Source organism: Rhinolophus ferrumequinum, chromosome X (assembly GCF_004115265.2).
Source record: "Rhinolophus ferrumequinum isolate MPI-CBG mRhiFer1 chromosome X, mRhiFer1_v1.p, whole genome shotgun sequence".
Lineage (NCBI taxonomy): Eukaryota > Metazoa > Chordata > Mammalia > Chiroptera > Rhinolophidae > Rhinolophus > Rhinolophus ferrumequinum.
The window spans coordinates 16,562,705-16,577,016 of record NC_046284.1 but is presented as its reverse complement, the minus strand read 5'-3'; the positions used below and the strand labels follow the sequence as shown (position 1 = coordinate 16,577,016).

Below are 14,312 nucleotides of genomic sequence, written 5' to 3'. Positions count from 1 at the left end.
AACTTAGTTCTTACCCTGGCACTTCTTCGTTTCACATTCTTTAATAGTATCAGCAGAATCTCGGGGAATAGACTGATAAATATTAGAAGAATGATGGCCAACCAGGTGGAGACAGAAGACAGCATGTGAGCAAATACGAAATACATTCTCTGCTGCCTGAGGAAAGGCCTAGAGTAGAAAGAAAATACAAATGGAAAAACAAATCAGTTCCTGTCATATGAAACAGAAGTGTAATTGAAACTGTCTTTTGTATTTAGAGGAAATTTTCCTTACTCACATTAATAAAATTAATTTAAAAAAATTTCCAAAAGTAGTAAACAGATTTCATTTATCAAATGTTTGGAAAGAAATGAAATGATAATCAAAAAAGAAAAAAGATAATAAAATGCCTTTGACTTAGAAACAAACAAGCAATCAACCTTAAAGCTGCCAACTGGAGAGTCTTTGTTTGCGTTAGAAAATTCTGGAGCTTCAAAGATATTCAAGAAAAATGATGGTTAAATTTTATGCTAACTAGCATTGTATTTCTTCGGCTGTTTTATTACTATGAGAGCGGATTTGTGCTCTATATTCAAAATTTAAAGGACATTTTTATAACACTCCCCAAGTACCCCCATGCAAATACAAAAAGGACTGTAGAGCTTATCGCTCTCAAATGGGAGGAATGTATCATTTTCACCCGCAAATATATTGAGAGTGCCAAAAAAAAAATGTATACACATTTTAAGAAAGGAAAACTGTATTAAAATTGTAATACTCAATATATACCAATAACATAAGATGACTACAAGTCACGTTTGACGTCTGCAATTACAAGAGGTGCTCAACGTGGTTACCATCAGCATCCAGACACTTCTGATTACAGCGAACTACTGCTTGAGCAACGTTGACCAAAGTGTCCACTTGTATACATTTTTTTGGCAACCCCGGCATGATAGATTGAGAACCAGTGTGTGCAAAATAGGCTGACAGACAGCAGAATATTGCTAATAGGATATTAAGCCTTGGAGTCCAGAAATCCAAGAGGACCCCTCATTCTGATATTGCATTTCCTTCCAAGTCATCTACTGAACTGTTAGGTGGCTATGGAGAAGCACAACCAGGTTCCCTTCCCCTGCCTGAGCTGAACCACAGAGCGGATGCTCAAGGTCAGGATGCACATCAGACTATCCTTGGATTAGGAGCCCTAGGTAGGTAACTGGTTGGTCCCATTTAGTAGATCATGCATGATGCTCACTCAAGATAAACTGGCTTCTCATTTAAAAATGGGATGTTTGTGCACTCTTAGGTAACATAATAAAAATCAAACGTGTGGCAAAAAATGAGGAAGGTAACGTGGAGAAAATTACGAGGTCTGGGCTAAACAGGATTTCTTGGGTCCCTACCATACAGAAAAGATTTCTGCAGCGCTCTACCTGCACTCTAGTTTTGAAGAGCACCCTAATTTTCTAGGCAGTTAACTGAGCCATAATAAGGGTCCAGCAGGCAACTGACAGCTGCTCACAGGATATTTCTTTGCACAGTACACACAATACTCTGTGATTAATATCTCTAGATTTTTTTTTTTTCACCTCGGTGACATCTGTGGAGGTTTGCAGGGGAGCAGTAAAAAACAGAAGATATTATCCCGGGTTGGGTTTGGAGTTCAGAAATCATTCTCACTGCCCACTCCCAAAGAGGAGTGTGTTACAATACCTCAAGGTTGGGCATTTCTAGAGATATGAGCTGCAACCAGCATTCAGCTGCAGTTTCACAGATTCTAGTCACATCTTGCCGGTTGCTTTATAATATAAATTTGATATTCATGTAGTAGCTCAACTCAGACAGGTCTACTAAAAGGGAGCACTACACGCCACAAAATAAAAGATTAATATTTCATTTTCAGTTAAGTATCTCTAATGAATCGAAACAGGTATGATGAAGTATTAGTCACTTAAAGGATTTACTTAAATCAATAAAGAACAGTCTATGGTAAGAATCAGAAACCTGTTTAGTTTGCTAGACACATTTTCTTCTTGTGGAAAACTTGCATAATTAGTTCAGATGCTTATTAGATTCACAGACAGAATTAATGTACTGTGGCAGACCTACAATTGCATATTTCAGTTGGTTAATCAACGTTGATTCATTTGTATATTATTAAAGAAAACAGACTTCCTTTAGCCTCACTGCTTTAATAATTACCTATATAGGTGCCAAATAAATGCTGTAATTACACTTTTTGGAGCGGTACTTCCTTAAGTGATTAGGTTTTTCATATTTTTTTTTCTCTTAAGGTTTTTATTGAAAAAAGCTTTTCAAAAAAGTCGAGTTTCTTCTAATTAAGTCTCAAGGGACACATACAGGGTCATCACATCTCGGAGATAACGTGGAATGTTTTGTACGTATGATTTTGCTCAAACGAGTAAAAATATATACTCCTAGAATCTCACCTTATGGCTTAGTCTAATGTTCTCTGCTGCTGGCATCCTCGTCAGGGGAAGCCATTGCTTCATGAAAACAAGTATGATATTTAAAAAGAAAATACAGTTGACCCTTGAACAACACAGGTAAATGTACAGTCGGCCCTCCTTTTCCTCGGTTTCGCATACATGGAGTCAACTCACTGCAGATGGAAAACATTATTTTTGATCTGTGGTTGGAAATCTCCGAGTGCAGAGGGCCAACTGTATGCATTGTTTTATGCTATTTCATAGCAACGATTTGAGCATCTGCGGATTTTGGTATCTGCAGGGGTCCTGGAACCAATCCCCAGCGGATACCAAGGGATGACTGGCTGCAGGTTTGAGTTGTTGCGAGTCAAAAGACCGTATGTGGAATTTCGACTGTGCAACAGGGTCGGCGTCCCTAACCCCCATGTTGTTCAAGGGTCAACTGTACCGGCCTCCGGGAGTAAGGAAAGGAGAGGGAAATGTGACTTATTTTCATTCCTTATAAGTCTCCCAATCACAGTTATGTGTCCCTCAATGGACTCTAATGTCTTTGAGGCAAGGGTATGGTCTATTCATCTCTGTATCCCAGAGTACCTTGCTCAAAATGGAGTCTGAATATACATGTTATTAAAGCAAAATGAACTGAATGAACTTTAAGGCCAAGCTGTAGATTCTGCCATTACCCACAAAACGACGAGGTGATTTCAAGATATAAGTCTCTGAGTATTAAGTGGTACATATTCTATACCATGAGCACATCTGCAGTGACATAAATGACGGTTATATACCATAAGGAGAGAACAGGGTCTAAGTAGATAATAATGATACCTATCAGCCACTAAATTGTGTAGAAACTTTACAGGATGAATATTTCCACCAGAAATCACATGGGAGATCATGCTAGAAATTACAGTTTCACTTCATAGAGAGATGTTTGCACACTTTCATGTTGAAAGACTTGATAGGGGCTACCAGAAGGGAGGTCTTTTGAGTAACCCGTGCAGTGTATTTACTTGTATTTGATTTCTTACTTGAAATTAGCAGTGTTCTTGGCTAGTAACTTCCAGTCCATTTATACTGAAGACCAGCCATCATGATCAAAACTTTAAAAGCATATAATTAACGCTTGCATATACAACGTATATATACACATACACCTATTTTATTATTTACGTAAAACTCACACATATACAGCTGCTTACCAAATAATTCCTCCCCAGAAGAATGAGAAAAACATATAAAAGGCTAAAGAACCCCAAATCACAAAATGATTTATCCACGTCCAGAAGCGAGTATCCAAGGCAAGCTGAAAAGATAGAACACAAGAGATTTCATGATGGGTACAAATTGCACCTGGCAATAATACACTACGGGATCTGATAACTTGTATACGATATGATACCTATGGGAGGATGTAGCTTGGGCCAAGCTTCAAGAAAAAAATGGAACTAAAGTGAACAGAGTCCAGGCTTTTCAAAGAGCTAGGGTATGAAAGAGCTGAACTCTGCCCCAAGGCCTCTAGGCTCTAGAGGACAGGTGTGGAGATGGGCTTAAGCAAGCAGCCAGAAGGTATGGGGCTACCGATGATGTCTCACTATTGAAGGAAGGGCAAAGAATAAGGTAATGGTAATATCCAGGGGTCTGGAGGCCCAAGGCTGCAGGTAGTGGCAGCCAGGGAAATGATGGCAGAAGGAGGAGGCCTAACTGGTGGAGGCAGGTATAATGAAAAGCAGTAGGAGAAGGAAGACCTGGGTAGCTAGGAAGGATATACAAAGGAGTCATGGTATTTCTAACACAACAGATGGGGGTTACAAAATGCCAAGGAAACTAGCTCTATACACACTACGGAGTGTGCCTTTCAACTGCAAAATCCTTGCCTCCTCAATTACATTAATAACATTTTCAGTCGCCTTAGATATTAATCCCTTCATGTTCCTGCCAGGGCTGATTGTTTCTTCAGATTGTGGAACCTGGGATTTTCAAATGCAATCTAAACACAAAAAGTATGGTCTGTTTTGCTTGTTTCAAATTTCTGGGCCACAAGGACTAATAATATCCAGGGCATTTAATGACTGAAGAGGAGGTGGTATCTCAGTTTTGTTACTTGCTGTGACACATGGTCCTCATCTTTCCATTCTAGTTTCTCACTCACAAACAGGATGTTGATAACATTGTTAATGTAGCCCAGTAGCGGGTTCTCACCCTCTGGGCTGCTAGCGAAAAGGTCACAGTAACACCCATCCAAAGAGGAGGGAGTGGATGTCTTTTGAGGGACACGTGAGGCCAACTTTATGAAGGACACTTGGAAGCCCTGGGGCCACACACAAGGCCAGGGGGAAAAAAGGGGCGGGAGGCTTCCATTTCATAACAAGATCCTTTGAAACATAATAATAAATAACAACTAGCACTTACTGTACTGAGCACATTCTATATGCTGGACTCCATTCTAAGTACTTTAAATGTATCACCATTGACTTCTCACAGAAGAACCTAGAGAGGTGGGTGCTACTTTTATCTCCTTTTATAGAAGAGGAAATGGAGGTCCTGAGAAACAAAGCCTCTTGCCCGACGACACCTTGCTAGTGAGTAGCTAAAGTGAGGCAAGTGGTAACGTTTTTTTGTAGTCCTAAAATATTATTGAAATAGTAGATGCAAACATATGCTAGTTCTGTTTGGTATAAGAAATTACCCAGAAATAAAAATTTAGAGGGGAAATGATTAGAAGTCTATTGTCAATTATACTTCTGAATTGGAGTTCTGACCTAGACTAGGCATACTGTAATTCATTTGAACGTACTCATTCTTGGATCCCATGTGAGGTGTTTGGACCCCATGTGAGGTGTTTACTACTGGAATGATCAAAAAAATTTGATTATGTTTCCAACTGTTAAGAAGAGTCCCAACTCAGGAAAATGAAGGGTGCATTCATCATGGCCTCAGAGCCATTATTATATGGCTGCCAGTGATTCTGCCCCAACTCCCCTTCTTGTATATTATCTGCTGTATATTTTTACGCATTTCATTACCAATATGGGTAAATTTCAGTGATGAATACATTATATAAAATTTCATCATTACCAAGCTCTTTTGCATATATATTTTGCTCATGGACACCTATTCAACTGTCTTAAGTACCCAAATTCCTTAAAGGCCTGGCATTCTTAAACAGATATGTAACTTTAAAGAGGCTAGACAATATACAGTAAACAATAAATCACAAATGGTATACAAATGCCCAAATCTCTAATATCATACATATCTTAGTAAGTATTCAGACTTGGATAACAGCCTGCAATAAAAATAAAGATTAAGACCAGAAACTATTACAAAAGGGTATTAAATATTTTGAATAAATAAAAATCTAACCTTCAGAGTTACAGTGAAAACTAAGACTGTAAAAACAATGGTTCCAAAAGTCCAGTTGCCAATGACCTGAAAAACATTGAACAATTACATGTACCAAGAATACACAAGCCTGCTTAAAAAAACCAAAAAACCAAGTTTAATCTTGTGTGTAACTGCTAAAGATTTCTCTATGACTTATTTAGGGAAATATCTGGCCAAAAGACCAGGCCAAAAGGCTGGCTTTTACAGTGACCGTAAATTTTCTTGATTAGATGCACTACATTTGTGGTTGGTAGAATTTATTTCCATTACTCCATGCAGCATCAAACAGGGAAAACACCGGTATGATAAAGGCAGAAAACAAAAAAGAAAAACCTTGTTCTACAAACAATAATGTTCATCAAAGCAAATCACTGGAGGACTCACGTTTTTAAAGATTGATACGGGCTTTTCCTACAATATAAAACTAAAGCTCTGAAATAAGAATTTGCAGAGAAATGGACTCACATTTTTAAAACAGAGTCTACTTTTTGACTGTAAATATTAGAGCTGTCAGCGTGTGCACATCAAAGAAAAGCAGAGACCATGTAAAAATCCAAATGATGGCAATGAATGGCACATATGCTTACCAAATGCTGTCAAGATCTGAATGCGTAACGTTAAAACAGAAAATGAAATGTAAAAGGTTTTCAAAAAATAAAAACAAGAAATTAAGGTTAATAGAAGCAAAAAAAAAATTTGATCAAATCATACATGAGCGTTAAGTTTAGTTGCTGATAGCAGTCCTAATACTTAATTGTAATTTTAGCAAACATTCAGAAGGATGATGACATATACAGTAATATCTAATTAAAATTAATCTGGACACCAGGAACTCAAAACGGGTGACGAACTGGACACAGGTAGGGCTAAGCCTTCCCATATACCACCTGAAGAAGTTGCTGAGCAAACGAACCATCTCAACAGGACTACAGGACAGTATCCGCCTATTTAGCAGCAAACTTTTTTAAAAGCAAGAGTCAGCTCTATATAATTTATGTGCCAATAAAAATAAAATAAGAAGTCAGATTCAGTCATAAAGTTGAAGGGATGTGAGAAGCATAAAATCCAATCCCATCTTTTTTTTTTCTTCATAATTTTTATTAGGGAACACTGGCGGACAGTGTGTTTCTCCAGGGCCCATCAGCTCCAAGTAGTTGTCCTTCAATCTAGTTGTGGAGGGTGCAGCTCACTGGCCCATGTGGGAATCGAACCGGCAATCCTGTCGTTCAGAGCTCGCGCTCTAATCAACTGAGCCATCCGGCTGCCTCCAATCCCTTCTTCTTAGTGATGGGCACAGTTGACTTGGAAAGCTGAAGTGACTGGCCCGAGGACACAGAGAGATGTAGAAGGGCATGCTTCTTGGCAAGCGCTACTGAAAGACTAGATCTGTATTTCCTCACAAGTTACTTGGTGATCAGCAATTTCAATGGCTTCACACTAAACTGACTTCTGTCAGTCCAAATTAGGGGTTTTGACTGTAGTACCTAATTTCAAAGTATCATTCAAATTCACGGAGCCTATCACGTTTGTAACAGATGTTGACTGTCTAGGTTCTAGACACAGTCGTTATACTCAGTAAGTTCTTTTTGAATCTCAGCTTTGCTTCATGTTATGAGTAAAGAACGAGTGACCACAAAAGAGGAAGCCCGGGGCGGCCGGTTAGCTCAGTTTTAGAGCATGATGCTTGTAATACCAGGGTTGTTGGTTCAATCCCCGCATGGGCCACTGTGAGCTGCGCCCTCCACAACTACCTTGAAACAAGTACTTGACTTGGAGCCGACGAGTCCTGGAAAAACACACTTAAAATAAATAAAAGTTAAAAAAAAAAAGAGAAAGCCCAGAAGTAGCAGAGGACATAGTGAAAACAGCATGCAAGGTAGTGGGTTTGATGTCCCACTGAGTGGCTGCGGGAAGACCTCACCCATCAGCAATGCTCTCCGACAGCACGGCCAGGGCAAAATGTCCCAGTGCAGGTGCTGACCTATGTAGGTGCTGGCTGGGAAGGCACTAGTGTAGCCTTTCTGCAAAACACTGTGCCACCTTGTGGGTGGGAGGGAGGAAGACAAGGGAATTCCAAAGATAGGCAGTTAGCCCCTTGAACTCTAAGCATGGAAGGCCACTAAGAATAAGAACTGAGTGGGGCCAGCCTTTGCTTGCTCACATCAAAGTGTAGAGCTCCAAAGTCTGAAGTCCCAAGAACTCTGTTCATCCAAGAAAAATTACGGCCAACTTTAGCTTCCAAATGGTCTGTACATAAGCTCTCTTGTTAGCCATGCACACAGGAAGTGATTCCTCACTTCAGCACTTTTATTGTTCTAAAAACGTTGTGAGGACTAAATACCGTACCTTAAAAAAGTTTGGAAAATGATTACCGCTAGAGTATGTGAGTGACAGATCCGGTGCCTATGGAAAAAAGATAAGCCATGCTTACAATACCAAAAGACGTAATGACAATCTTTTTTTACCTTTCCATTGTCTTCTAAGGATGAAGTCTGAGAAATAAAGTAAGTCCCAAAGAAGAACACTGTTCCTTCATACGCTGCCAGAAGTGTCCAATATAAGAAAGGGCCCAATTGTAACATGGCATTGCCAGAAATTTTCCTATTGAGAAATGAGAAGAAACACAGGTTAATGAATCCCTGTAGGCTGTTTATTTAAAGATATGGTGAAATGCCAAAAGTGACCCTGGTATAAGGAAGGGAGCTAGCTTCCTGAGGGACTGGAAGACTTTTGTTTCTTGGTAAAAGGCCAGACTGAGCTGCAGGGCTATCTGTGTGCAAGCACCTCCTGACTGAGGCACTGGGGTAAACTTCTAAGCACTTCTAAGTTAAAATTCTGGACACCTGACAACAATAATATAATCAATAATAATTAGATCCCATCCATTGGGTATTTATTATATGTCAGGAAATTGGGTTAAGAGTTTTATACATATTGCCCATTTTTATCCACATAAGAACCACGTGGGATAGGTATTCTTATCAGTCCCACCTACAAGTAATAAAGAGCCTCAAAAAGGTGTGTCATAATGGTTCTCAAACTTTGGCACACTGGAGTCACCTGGGGATCTTTCGAAACACTGATGCCTGGCTCCCAACTTCATTCTGATTTAACTGGTATGAGGCATAACCTGGGCGTCAGGATATTTTGAAAGCTCCCCAGGTGATTCTACTGTGCAGTAAAGTTTGGGAACCACCAGTGTAGCAGCATGCCAGAGTTCACTCATTTAGTAAGGCACAGAGCTAGCATACAATCCTAGATTTATTTGACTTCAAATCATATGCTCTAAACCAAGCTACCACAGCTTTCCAACTATAATTGTTAAAATAGTTCTTTTAATCAAGATTTCTTCCTGGGAGGTGGTGAACACACAATGTAATTTATAGATGATGTGATATAGAATTGCACACCTGAAATCTATGTAATTTTAATAACAATTGTCACCCCAATAAATTTAAAAAAAAAAAGATTTCTTCCTGGGAATTGAACCTTTTTTAGGTTGTGGGGTACCCTTTATATTTTTTCAACTGAGTCAAGTAACATGTTTGAAACTATACAGTCATGCTTTGACAAATGGCAGGTGCACAGATCAAAAGTTTAAAATCTGCCAAAAATAGCACAATCTTCTCAGTACAAGTCAGAATGCTAAGAAAGGCTACTGATGCTAATGGAGCAGAGCTGCAGAAAGGAGATGGATTTGTGCATAGAATTCTTTGGGCCTCTATTCCAAATTACCCTTAACATTTATCAAAAGGTATCTAATCACTCAAATAGTACACCAGTTGTCAATACTCCCAAGAATGTCACTGTGCTGTATGGAATGAGAAAACACCTTTGTAGTGTAAATGCAACGATCCTCGTTCAGTTGATATTGAGTACTGGGGGCTAACTACAAGAGACTCACTTCAGACTGAAGGAAAGACACACAGACTGAAAGTAAAGAGATTTTATGAATATGAAAAAAAAGTTGGGGTAGCAATACTTATACTGGACAAAATAGACTTTAAACAAAGGCTATAACAACAGAGAAAGGAGGACCCAGTAATCCCACTTCTGGGTATTTATCCGAAGAAACCCAAAAACGTTACTTCAAGGGGAAGTGTGCCTACGTATGTTCATTGCAGCATTGTTTACAATGGCCAGGACGCGGAGGCAGCCTGCGAGCCTGTTAATGGATGAATGGGTAAAGAGGAGGTGATACATATATACAATGAAATACTGCTCGGCCATGGAAGGGAACGTGTTCTTGCCATCTGCGGCAGCATGGATGGACCTGGAGGGGGTAGTGCTGAATGCAGTACGTCAGACCATGAATGACAGATGCAATGTGATTTTGCTTATATGTGGAATCTAAAGAACAAAACAAAGAAACAAAATAGAAACACTCATAGATACAGAGAACATTTTGATGGTTGCCAGATGGTAAGGAGGGTTGGGGGTGGGTGAAAAAGAGGAAGGGATTAAGAAGTCCAAATTAGTTGTTGCAAAGTAGTTATGGGGATGTAGGGTACGGCGTAAGGAATATAGTCAGTAATACTGTAGTAACTGTGTACGGTGTCACATGAGTACTAGATTTACCGGGGTGATCACTTTGTAAGTTGCATAAATGTCTAATCACTATGTTGTACACCTGAAACTAATATAATATTGTATATCAACTATAATTGAAAAGTAAAACATTAAAAAAATTAATGCCAAAAAAAAAAATCTTTAAAAAATACTAGTTTTGCTACTTCCATGCATGTTTGATGTATTTTCTAACTAGTTAAATCAAACAATTACTAAATATGAGTTTTATAACTCATTCTGTTTAAAGAAATCCCTCAATCTGTGCTCCTTCACGTCATACAAATAAACCACCCAAGTCTCTCTACAGATTTGCTATGCACTATTTAGCAGTGCTTATAATCTGTTGTAAATTAACATTTTGAACTACCATATTTTGCCGTGTATAATGCGCATTTTTTGCCCAAATTTGTGAGGGAAGAATAAGGATGCATATGACACATGGTAAGACTAATTTCCTATCTATATAAATGTTTTTAATTCTTTTATTTATACTTAATGAGTTAAAAGTGTAACTCTAGAAATCAATAATGATATCCATATGCAAAATAATACTCTGGAATACGATAATTGGTTTTGTTGAACTTATAACGAACTTGCAACGAAGAGTTCTTGGCCTTTTATGATGCGTAAATATTGTAAATTTGTTACTGGTACATAAAATTTCTTTTCCCTTGTATCTGTTCTTGTGTTTTATTATTTGTTACATAAAATTTCTTGTACCATAATATGTTAAAAAAATAAATGTTAAAATTCCTTTATAATACAAAAGACAAGTACCCAAATGTAAACAAATAAAAATTTGAATTAAAAAATTAAAATGAAGTATTTTTTCCCCTGAAAGTTTGGGCTAAAAACGTGGGTGCGCTTTATACAAGGCAGCGCATTATGCATGGTAGAGTACAGTAAATCATTCACAAGCATTTAAGTACAGGATCTACCTAGCAAATATGTCAATTTTCCTGTTGAATGGTCTGGTTTAAGTAGATAAAAACTGAGAACAGGACCATGTGATCAAACCAGGTGGTTCTGTTGTTTTGCACGTGCAGATGAAAAGAAACCCACAACTTTGAAAGTGTGAGGGGGCTTTACCTGTAATGTTCAACTTACATATATAATCGTGGATCTGAGGTCAGAGTGTCAATGTTGATGTGCTGTTCCAACAGACTGTAGGCCAGGATGGGCAAGGACGTGAAGCAGATATTGTACATCGTGAGGTAAGCGGCATCATACAGTGGCTGAAATGACGGAACAACGGAACAAAGAAATGTATGTAACAATCATCTGCGAGAGGATATTTATGTGTTTAAAGAAAGCACAAACTGAAACAAGAGTTTCTTTTCATACATTTTGTAACAATAGCAAAGGAGGTACTGTAAAAAAGGTCACTCTGATGGGTAACCATAGAAAAGCAACTACCATATTGTAGAGCATATTAATATGCCCTTTGAATAGGATCTTACTCAGAATGTTTACACTCTATAAGCTCTATTTCTAACAGGTATCAACTAATGACCTTTTAAAAGATTTTTCAGCTAACAAAGATCAAACAAGTGATAAGTCAGAAACCCCTCAGGGAAACTAAATATAGGCAGTGGCCAGTCTGTCTCACAGGTTTGTTTTTTTTTTTGTTTAATATTTTACATGGCTTTAAATATCACTACCACCTCCAGGATATATTTATACTACTGAATGTGGCCATTTACTAAAGATTAAATAAATGTATTCAGAAAAACAAAGCTAAATATATGTACGTGGATACTCTCTCTGCTCCCGAATTTCCTAGGCTCCAGACTAAAATTTCCTCCTGTCTGCTGGCTGCCCCATAGGCACCTGAAACTCAAAATGTCTAAAACCAAACTCATTAACTTTCCCCTTAAATCTGCTTTCTCCTGTGTTTCCTGCTGCAGCGAGTGGCCCCACAATGTTTGTGACCCTAACATCTACCTTGGTGCCCGGTACCACTTAGGTGGTCAAAGAAATATTTGAAAATGGGTGATTCTCTTCTTACCTCACTAGCTATTCCTTCTCAGTCTATTTTCCCTGAGCCTTCTGTTGGAGTGTTCCAGAACTCGGGGTTTGGAACTGTATTAATACCCACTCTCTAGGTGATCTCATTCAGTCCTGTGGTTTTAATACCAGCCATTCACGGAAAACTCCCCCAAATCTATCTCTAGCCCAGACCTGTCCCCATATATCCAATTACTCATTTGACATGCCCTCTTGAGTGTCTAGCATATTTCAAAGTTACGTCCAGAAGTGGACTCCAGACCTGCCCTCACTGCAAACCTGCTCCTCCTGAAGTCTTCCCCACCTCACGAAAGGGCAACTAAATCTTTCTAAGAACCAAAATCTTGGATTCTTGACTCTGCATTTTCACACCTCCGTATCCAATCAAGTACGACGTGTTTACTGGCACTGCCTTCCAATACACTCAGGATCAGATCACTTCTCAGCACCCTGCAAGCCTCCAAAATGGTCTCCCTGCTGCTCCCCATGACCTAAAGTCTAATCTCAACACAGTGGCCCGAGTAGCACTCTTAGAAAATAAGTCAAGTCAAGTCAGCACTTTTTTCCAAACTCTCCAATGAATGTCCTTATCTCTGAAAGTTAAAAAAAAAAAAAAAGTTTCTCCTATGGGGCGGCTATAAAGCCCCACTCGATCTGGCTTCTCCTACCTGTGTGAGCCCATCTCTAACCTCCCTTGCTCCTCGCTCATTCTACTCCAGCAGCAGTGACTTCCTCCCCATACCTCCAACATGTCAAGCACAACTCTGACTTAAGACCTCCTTTCAGCTGGCTGTTGCCCGTGTCTGGAACATTTTCCCTTCAGAAAGTACTCCCTCACTGCCTTCAAATCTCAGCTCAGATGTCATCTTCTCAGTGAGACCATCCTGATTTAACTTGCCATTCCCTCTCTCCCAGGCACATTTCCCCCCCTTTATACTCTTTTATTTTTTTCCTCTACAGTACCAATCGCCTTCTAACTTCCACTATACATTTATTATGTCTACTTTTTCTTCACGCTATGATTTAAGCTTTAGAAGGGCAAGGATTTTCATTTGTTTTTTTTTGACAGCTGTAAGTGAGAAAGAGCCAAGCAGCCCCTGACATCCAGGAGCCGGCCTAGCATGGGTGCCCTCCTGTCAAACATGCACATTTCACAGAACTGCTGCATCGCACAAGGCCATTCTGTGACCAGGATGGATCAGAACAGAAACAAGACCACTCCGTAATCATGCGTGAACGTAGAGTACGAGTATCGTCCAAATCACAAAAACGACCACTATCCCCATGTAATATGGGTGGCTTTGCTTCTTGAGCAATGACAATGCTAGCTAGCCTCCTTCTAGTCGTCATTCCTCCTGGAGCAAAGTTACTGAAATGCCCACTCATAAAACCACCCTGCTTACTAACGGCACCCAGTCGAGAGCAAGGCCCCATTTCCTAAGTCCTTCTTCAAATGACCTAACTCAAGCCCAAATCTTGTAAGACGTTTCTAACACCGTCTTCCTGAGAGGCCTCACTGTTCCTCTTGGTGTATGTTCTTCCTCGTTGCATGGAGGAATAAACTTAATTTGACCCACGACAAGTGTGTGTGTTCCTGGTGGTCTTTGGTGAGAGGACTTTGACAGTCTTGAGCTCTTAGAAAAGAACTTGGCATATAAAAAGCATTCAGTAAATACTGGATCATTGAATGAACAGAGATTGGAAGCTGTAACACATTTGCAAAGGACTCATCTAATACAAATTTTCCTTTATGGAAAAAAATATTAAGGTACTCTCTGAACCTCATTTTGATGAAAATACTTAGTGAGTTCAGTATTTTTCTACACTGTGCTAGACGTTGTCATACAACCATTATCTGTGGCCTGAAGAAATCAAATCCCATATTCGTGTGCATTTTCACACATATAAATGTTCTTT

The 14,312-nt window shown here is 39.2% G+C and overlaps 1 protein-coding gene across 6 annotated transcripts in view; it reads right to left on the bottom strand.

Annotated features, from left to right (window-relative positions):
- ATP11C (ATPase phospholipid transporting 11C) overlaps positions 1-14,312 on the bottom strand; it is a 159,330-nt gene that overhangs the window by 10,398 nt on the left and 134,620 nt on the right. For all 6 annotated transcript variants that reach the window (XM_033109351.1, XM_033109342.1, XM_033109360.1 and 3 more), the window contains 5 exons: positions 11,496-11,623; positions 8,285-8,420; positions 5,799-5,864; positions 3,635-3,738; positions 15-168 (listed from right to left, as the gene is read on the bottom strand). In XM_033109351.1, the coding sequence (XP_032965242.1) occupies positions 15-168; positions 3,635-3,738; positions 5,799-5,864; positions 8,285-8,420; positions 11,496-11,623 (588 nt within the window). The remainder of the gene's footprint in view (positions 1-14; positions 169-3,634; positions 3,739-5,798; positions 5,865-8,284; positions 8,421-11,495; positions 11,624-14,312) is intronic.